This window comes from Dermacentor andersoni, chromosome 1, assembly GCF_023375885.2.
Source record: "Dermacentor andersoni chromosome 1, qqDerAnde1_hic_scaffold, whole genome shotgun sequence".
Classification (NCBI taxonomy): Eukaryota; Metazoa; Arthropoda; class Arachnida; order Ixodida; family Ixodidae; genus Dermacentor; species Dermacentor andersoni.
The window spans coordinates 220,004,479-220,013,322 of record NC_092814.1 but is presented as its reverse complement, the minus strand read 5'-3'; the positions used below and the strand labels follow the sequence as shown (position 1 = coordinate 220,013,322).

Below are 8,844 nucleotides of genomic sequence, written 5' to 3'. Positions count from 1 at the left end.
TCTTGCAACAGCAATATCCGTAGAAAGCCCCTCACAGAAACCGAACTTACGATACTAGAGGATATTGAATTTTGCAAAATACTCACTAACCCAAATTTCAATTAATTTTTTCTAAACGTTTGCCTAAAAAGGGAAGCATAGAAATAGGATTGTAATTCTAGAGTCACCATTTTTAAAGACAGCTAAACCTTTTGCTCCTTTGAATTATTGCCGGAACATCTCAGTTTTAAATACCAAATTGAAGATATGGGTAAGTACGGGAGCAATTAGAGGACTGAATAATTTTATGATAGCGTCATTCGTGTTGTCTAAACCCGGGCCCGTTGCATGATAACCCGTAATAACTGACTGCACTTCTTCTGGGATCGGATAAAAATGAAAGTAACTAAGGGTAACGGGGAAAAGTGCAGGAGTATGAAGTGGAAGAGAATTCAGAGCAAGCAGGTCTATACGTTCGCGTACATTTCGTTCTTGCAAAGACAACAACCATAGAAGTTGGGCTGAAACTGAGTCATGGGACTTGTGCAGACACTGCGAGCTATGGTGTGGACACTCCTCAAAGAGCGCACTTTTAGACGGCAGTGCAGTCGCAAGGCAGCCGGTGTTTGCCCCATTCTGTCATCCGGCCAGAACTCCCCAAGAAACGCAAACTACGGCGCTATTTTGTGGACCGTAGTAGTCTGGACCACAGTAGTAACTCTAGAACGTAATGGAACATTGCCATGGGCCGCGAGCACGGAATTGGCAGGAAAAGGTTGTGGTACATCGCAAGCCTCCGTTGACCACCAAATATCGGGAATTTAATCTTTTCGTCCACGAAAATCGTTTCTGCGGGCCACGACTTCGCGATATTGTAGCAGGCTCGGTGATAACGTTCACGGTAGTGTTCCGTCTTCCCGCGAAGGGAAGCCTTGAGAGACTAATAAATTGGATGCTCCCAGCTGCAAGCAGGCGTCTTTGAAGATTTCGATGTCATCCCTTGGCAACCGGAAACCTTGGAAGACGCACAACTCCACCCGGACGTCAGCTAAGGTAGGGGAGAAGCAAGGAAGAAGGCTTACCATCTCACGAACAACATCGTTTCAAAGGATGGAAAAACGTCAACTTCCCGTAATAACAGGACATCAGCAAAGTCTCTGGTCGCTTTCTCTTCATAGGTGCTCTTTATTTTTTCTTTTTTTTTTTTTCCTGTCTCGAGAACGCCCAGTAATGTATCTTAGTAGGCTCCCTTAGCGGCACTGCACACGTCATATAGATTTGTTTCAGGTTTCTTTTTTTTTTCGTCACAAAATCGTTTTTCTCTTCGTTACCGGAAATGTCAGCGCCGTCGCAAAGAAGAAGAAGAACGCATTAAGGAGACAGACATTGCCATTTGATTTAATTTATTATCGGTTTCTTTCTGATTTTCGATTATTCGTTTATTTTCCCTTGTTCTTTTTTTTTTATCGTATTGCCATCCGGTTCCTGGCCTGTGCCCCACAGTGGATTTGTGCCATTAAATAAGGCACAAAACCATCATCATCATCTTCTTCTGCTCAGTTTTTCTTTATTCTTTCCATCAGTTTGGAGTGCGTTGGCACCGAAGCCCCACGTTTCCGGATGCCGTTCATGAGGCTTTCCTTCAGCCGCACCGAGAGTGAGGCTGCCATCATCGAGGCAGTCAATGCGGCCGAAAAGACCACCTCTCCTGGATGGTTCAACCCCAAATGCAAGAGGGCCACAGTATACGTAAGTTGCAAAATCGTGCTGACTGCTTTAGCACGCTGTAAAGATTCGTATTCCAAAACTGCGCGGCAGAAAAGAGTAAGCTGGAATAAGGAACCACCGGGCGATTTTGGATTCGTGCATATATGCAAGCACTCCCGCTTAATTTATAACCTGCGAAACTCTCTTTCAAGCCCCATCCTTAATGGTATGCATTGGCTTTATCACATAGTCAACACTGTAATGATAACTACACGCTGCAGGAGCACTGCGTCGCCATTTTATCACCGCCGCTTTCCATCCTTAGCTGCTTTCTTTGCTCCATGCCTGCTGGGCTGAAGTGCTTCACTTCTATTGAGGCTATCAAAAAAAGCAGGCCCCACACTATGTATTCACACTTTTCTTACTTAGATGCAGCAAGAGTCTTTATGGCATTTAAGGAGTTCAGGGACAAACTGAACAATTCCTTGTTCATAAGAACAGATTGGGATTGGCCGGCAACTCTCCCAAATATGTCCATACTCAAGATTGGCCAGTGTCTTCACTACGAACATTTGTAGGGCACAAAGAAATGGAGGAGAGTTGAATATCTTAATGAAGGAAAAAAAAGTATCAAATGGAATACGCAACTTGACAGCTTTCATAACGTGAATTTTCAACAGTCACAGGTGTGATCGGAAACCGAAGTTGAATCTGTTTTCTAGACTAAACTGCTAAGGACTCTATTTTACCCAAAGTTCATGGCTCGCTCTTATTTCAGAACAAACTGCAAAATAAAAAGGAAGAGAGTGAACAAGGCACTCGGCGATGCCAACTCGCAGAGCGAAGGAATCTATTGGAAAGCCGCTTTGCGTCTACCATTGCTGATCGCCACCTAAACTTCACTGAATAAGGAACTGCATCAACAGCATCAACGTGAACAGTTCATGAGAGCACCTCGAGCATACCTTCAGTTAGCGCTTCTTTTATTTAAAACTCCCCTTCTTATTTTCTTAAGGTCTGCGTCACTGCCAGCCCGAACACCGCTGCTAGGCAGAGCCATCAGGCGGGAAGGTCTAGAACTTTATTATTAAACTATTAAAAAAAAGAAGACGATTGCGCTAAGCGTCACCTGAGTCCCCCATTTAAATTAATGGTCTTTCCGACTGCCGACATGACATCACGGCCCCCTATGCGCGATGGCATTCCGCTATCTTGAAGGTATACAGGATGGTGAAGCGGGCAAGTTGGAAGGGATCCGTTATGAGCACACCGCAAACGAACGAGCACGACTCATGACGGACACGGGACGAGCGTTGTCATCATCGTCCATTAGTGCGCTGCTTAATATCTATCTAGAAGGTGTCGTCAAAAGTCGCTTTAGTCCTGAACGAGCGATGGTCGCGTGTTCGAACTGCCCACCGTTAATTACTCTCAATTAGCGAAGTTTGGCCTATATTATGTTCTTTGCAGTCACCGTGAATCACAACGCCCAATATTTCAAGGCCCACTGGTAAATTTTGTCCTGTGGTTTCGGCCACTAAAGCTGTGAAGCCTAGCGCAGTCAATGGCAGTTTCATGTTGCGAGGCAGGCAGAAATTCTATTGAAATGCGCAGCATTAAATATCGTGCCGACTGCAGGATTCCAAAATACACGCACCTTAGCTTCGAGCGTGCAGCAGGACTCAGTCGTTCCTTTTAAGAGGAAGCTTTATTTCGTGCCCAACTACAATGCCGCCTATTCAAGTACTCGCAAAACGAGAAGTACTTTTCTGCGATAAGCGCTGTTCCGATTGTAGTGAAATTTGTTGCATTTGGAAAAGAAATTTAAATTCTAGTGACCGTTGAAGCGGAATTCTGATTTAAGGCCCCCATTCTTTTACAATACTTGCCGAACATTGGTAAGCTTGAAATAGAAACACGAAGTTTGCAAATACGTAACTCTGCACCAAGAACAGATATCGCACTTCTGTGAACTGCATCCATTAAAACATCCTAACCGGTCAAGCTCGATGTAATAATTTCTTTTTTACGTGACTTTGTTACAATACTCACGAGGGTTTTGGAAACATCCTACTCACAAATTGGAGTTATACTTAAGAACCATGTATAGCAATCTTGTTCACTTTATATGTGCTATAATCTGCAATTCACAGAAATGTGATATCGATTTTCATTGCTCAATTACAAAGTTGTAATCCTGATAATTTCGTTTCCTGAAAATTTTCGATATTCGACCACTTTTATAATAACATTGACCACCTAAATCGAAAGTACGCTTCCTACATTCATTATATTTTAACATTTTCTTTTGAATGCAACAAATAGATAGATGCGAACCCTGAGCTAAAGCTTCTCTTCAGAGTAAGCTTTAGCTTGCGGGCTCCTTTCTGTATACAGTGGAAACGAGAAATTGTTTTCCTCGGCAACCACTGCACCGACTTTAGTGACGTTTATGGGATTTAAAAGAAAAAGTTATAATCTGGCGACTACTGGACGCAGAATTTTGATTTAGGCTGCTAATTATCTAGTATATATTGTTGAAAATGCCTAATATTTATAAACAATGCTATCGAGCTTAAAGCTCAGTCACTCAGCAACGAAAATTATACAAAAGTTTGTAAACTGCATATAATAATACATCTAAGGAGGACAAAATTGATATATTTTACACCCCTTCGAATTATATTACTAATTTGTGAATAGGCCTTTTGCAAGACCCTTGTAAACATTGCAATAAATCCACGTAACCTGTAAGTTAATATACCAGTTTGTCTGCTTTGGATGCTCTAACGGATGCGGGTTACATAACTGCGATGTCTATTTTTGGTGCAGAGTTGCGGATTTGTAGATTTCGTGCTTTTATTATTTTTATTTCAAGCTTACTAATTTTTGGGAATTCTTGGCAAAAGTTCAGGCACTAAATCAAAATTCTCTTTCTTACAGTCAATATAATTTAACTTTCTGTCTTAAGTGTAACAAGTTTCTTTAAACTCATTTATCTCAGAAAACAATTTCTGCGTTTTACTTGTATTTGTTTATAGGCAGCATAGTACTTGGGCCTGAGCTAAAGCTTCCTCTTAATACTGAACACTCGATGTCGTACTTATCATTCCCGGCTTATGACGTCATGCTTGGCACCACTCTTTGCAAAACAGGAATGACACACGAAACGCAAAAGGGTTGCTAATAAATTCTACTACTTGGTTTTAAATTCGACACTCTGCCCCGTGATTATAGCAGATTCGTATGCTATCGGAAAGAAGCGAAGAAATGTTGGAGGCATGACAGATCTCCTCTTAAACACATAATTGTGCCGCATGCGAATCCCGGATTTCTCTCGGCACCAGGTATAAGAAGTGATGTTTCTTTTTTTTTTTTTTTTCTTTTTCTGTGCTGAAGTGGGCTTACTATGCAGTACACCACTGCCGCACCTATTGTCGCATTGTTGCACTGAAACACGCTTGACTACACTTAGAGAAAGCGTCTCATCAGTATAGGCAGGACTTCTACTTTATGCGCATTAAATGGTCGATGTGAAACCTAATGCAGGTAACTGTAAGGATTAATCTTCAGGTTTTCATGCAAGAAGTCAGCTTACATGTGTGTTCAAATACCAGTGAGCTGGGCGTTTAGCCAAAGACTGGACGGCCCGGTACGGCGTGTGCGCAGGCCATCTACATGGTGTCCGTGGTGGTGATCCTGTGGCAGAGCCGCGGGCTGCACCCGGACGCGCCGACCGCGAGCGGCTACCTGCTGCTCTCGTTCCGCGTCTTCGTGGTTCTCACGCTGGTTCTGGCCTCGGTCAAGCTGTTCTTCAACCTGCGCGACTTCTATTCGCAGCTGCACAGCGAGGAGTACTTGCCACCAAAGGAGGCTCCCGACGTCTCCAAGCTGGACGGCGGCCGAGGAGACGAGCAAGACGACTTCGTCGACTTCTGCCGCCGCGAGGGTTTCCCTCTGCCTGAGGAGCAACGCAAGCCGGAAGAGCTGCCCGTCGATTTGGGGTTCTAGCCACCGGCTCAGCATCTTCCGCGCGCAAACAGTGCCTGCAACCCAACCCCAAGTCAGGGTCTCTCACAGTCGTTCTTCCCGCTAGCAACAATTTCGAGGAGTACGCGGCGCCAGGGTTATCTGTTGTGGGCCGGCCGCAATAAAACCTGACAAATGATCCGGTTGTGTGCCAGTGATGTAATATTTTCCGAATCCACTATATATATATATATATACATATACATATATATACTCGAAGAAACGAAGGAGCACACTTACAGTGAATTCACTCGCAACTGTAACCAGCTTCGTAACGCACTAACCGTATAGAAATACCCTTCACAAATAATTGACGATGCCCTTAAACTGACCGACTGTCTCGACCGGAAATAACTGATCTGCACGGACAAACGACCGGCGCCAATTTTACGAATTAACCTTATCCTAACACTTTCTGCATCTATTCCTAACGTGTCGCACATTCTCAGGAAGCATTATAACTTACTGACACCCCAGAGCGCCCGTCTTAAAAAATTTTTTACGGAATCGCCAAGAGTGGTCTATCGTCGCTCTAGGAATCTGCGTGACCTAGTAACCTCTTATAAGACTAAAGCGATTGCTCCTGCTGTTTGTCATTCCTGCAATAAGCCCCGTTGTAAAGTTTGTACACATGTGACCACATCAAAGACTGCTAGAAGCACAACATCCAATTTTTCTGTTAAAATCAACGGCAACTTCACTTGCGGCATTACTAACATTATCTATCTGCTTGAATGTTCAATGTGTCATATGCAGTATATCGGTCAGAACGGAGCATCTTTTCGTATCAGATTCAACAACCACAAAGCACACGTTAACAGCTTGCCACACCTTCCATTATCTAAACATGTTGGACTGCCAGGTCATACGTTTGACAACATCAAAGTAACAGTAATATAATCAGGTTTCAAATCGCACCATGATCGAGAAGTACGAGAATCCTTTCTCATTCATAAAGTTAACACTGTGTCATCCGGTATCAACGAGAGCGAAGAAAAAACGTCCTGCCTTTCTGCTATATCTTGATGTGGATGTTCTTGTACAGAATTGACAAACCATGCCAAATCAATTTGTTCCTAGTTTTGCCATGTCGCAATTGACATCATTCTGTAACTTCATGTACAATCATCGTTATACCATAATGATATTTCATACATATCATTTATCGTGCTTAAGTTATACTTACTGCTGCACTTTTTCTGTTATTATTTTCAAGTGTACACGTGCATGTATGGCTGATTATGCCTACGTGCGCATGACAATAAAAGCGGGTGCACATTTGTATTTGCATTTATTCTGACGAAGGCCGTGCCACGGTCGAAACGTTAAAATATTAAAAATGCAATTTTCGTAAGTGGGCTCCTTCGTTTCTTCAACAACCTATGCACCGGACCTACAGAACTTTTCCTTGAATTTTATATATATATATATATATATATATATATATATCGGGCCAGCTCTCCTCTCTTGTTTACATTTCTCGCGAAACCACGCCGCGCTGCGCGCAACCGTGCTGCTCGGACGCGCGCGCTCCGCAGCAATACTAAGCAATCGTTAGCACGTTAGCATGATTCCGCGAAAGAGGGCAAAATTTCCCGCGGATATTCCTTCGTCCGTAGCCATTGCCGTGGCGCGGTACATTGCGTACAGCGTTACATGCGCGTTAATTTCACGAACTTTAGTTTCTCCTGTCCCACCTGGCTACAGCAACATCCGGGAGGGCACGGTCCAGATAACGCAGCGCAACAAAACACGGAGACCAACGCAAACCTGCCCGCACGGCGCCTTTGCCACGGTACGAAACCTACGGAGCAACACGTGTGAGCTCACAGAACCAAAACAAAGCCGCCATTGTGGCCCGAAAGGCGTGGCCGCTACGGCAAAGAAATAAAAAATCAGCAAAAAAGAAGAGAACGTAGTACGTCACTTCCTCCACACTTTTCTCCTAGCGCGTGGAGGGGGTAGGGCCTCTCCTCAGTTTCCTTCCTCCATGGTTTAGGAGGTCAGACTGTTCTTTATTCTCCCGAGTGAGAGCCCGATCGCCAGGCCTCAAAACGGTGATGATGAGTATGTACAGATGAGAATATGAAGCGTGTATATATATATATATATATATATATATATATATATATATATATATGTGTGTGTGTGTGTGTGTGTGTGTGTGTGTGTGTTGTACCAGAACTAGGTATGGAGGAGAGGTTGGACACACGACTGAAGTGCTCATCTTTTAAATATAATTTCTAGGCAATTCAACTTGGGCGCCCTCTATACGAGAATACGACACTTGAGCACAGCTCTTGAACTAATTATGATGATGTTGAGTTCAGTGTAGCTCTATCACGAGCTCTTTCTTTTTTCTGAGTCAAAGTGCAGTGTTGATATTACAAAAACCTGAACTGCATTTTAGCGGCTTCCACGAAAAACAGGGCCAGGTGATCACTGCCGTAAAACAAAACAATAGAGCCGTTGAGATCTGACTCTTGCATTCATTGGCAGTGTCGTGGGAGCCACCAGGATCTCGCATAATATCACTACGGCAGAACGGCCGAATCACGATATTCCCATGCAACCGGAGCAGCGGCTCCGGGTCCGTCTATGGATTGCACGCGAACGTTAGTGAAGGGCACGAATGTATGAACAGGGAACATGTCACGAAATTCCTTTGTCCTGGCTGTTGAGGCATTCAGTTGCTTAAAAGCGCGAGTACGCTTGCGAAAACAATGCATATTACGCATCCATTTACTCCGACACTCGGTCAAGGGTTGTGTGATGCTACCTTATTGTATTACGCTCATTAGTGCCGCCATTTTCTTGCTGTTTCCACAAGAAATGGTGCTTCCAATATTTATCACTCCAAGGATTCTAAAAAGTTCAAAGACATGTGCCGAAATTTTCTCTAATATCATTGGTTCCAAATAAAAAAAGTATGTCATCTCTTCAGCATTTCATTCTTGAAATGTCTTGCCGTAAGAGAAATTATGCGCTCGCAGAAAGCAGACGAATGATTTTCTGGTTTGTTCATTCATTCTATGATTTTGTGGAGCTGTACTAGCCGTGCTATAACACGTTTCCGTTACTTGATAGCGCCTTTATACTTCGCGAAGCACAGAAGTAGTAGTTTGGAAT

General features: G+C 43.6%; 1 protein-coding gene across 1 annotated transcript; it reads left to right on the top strand.

The window, feature by feature from the left end:
• The first annotated feature begins 222 nt into the window (after window positions 1-222).
• LOC126548164 (uncharacterized) lies at window positions 223-5,862 on the top strand. The gene is made up of 2 exons (XM_050196289.3): window positions 223-1,728; window positions 5,356-5,862. The coding sequence occupies exons 1-2, from the start codon at window positions 1,600-1,602 to the stop codon at window positions 5,695-5,697; spliced, it is 471 nt and encodes a 156-aa protein (XP_050052246.1). The 5' UTR covers window positions 223-1,599; the 3' UTR covers window positions 5,698-5,862.
• Window positions 5,863-8,844: the final 2,982 nt, after the last annotated feature.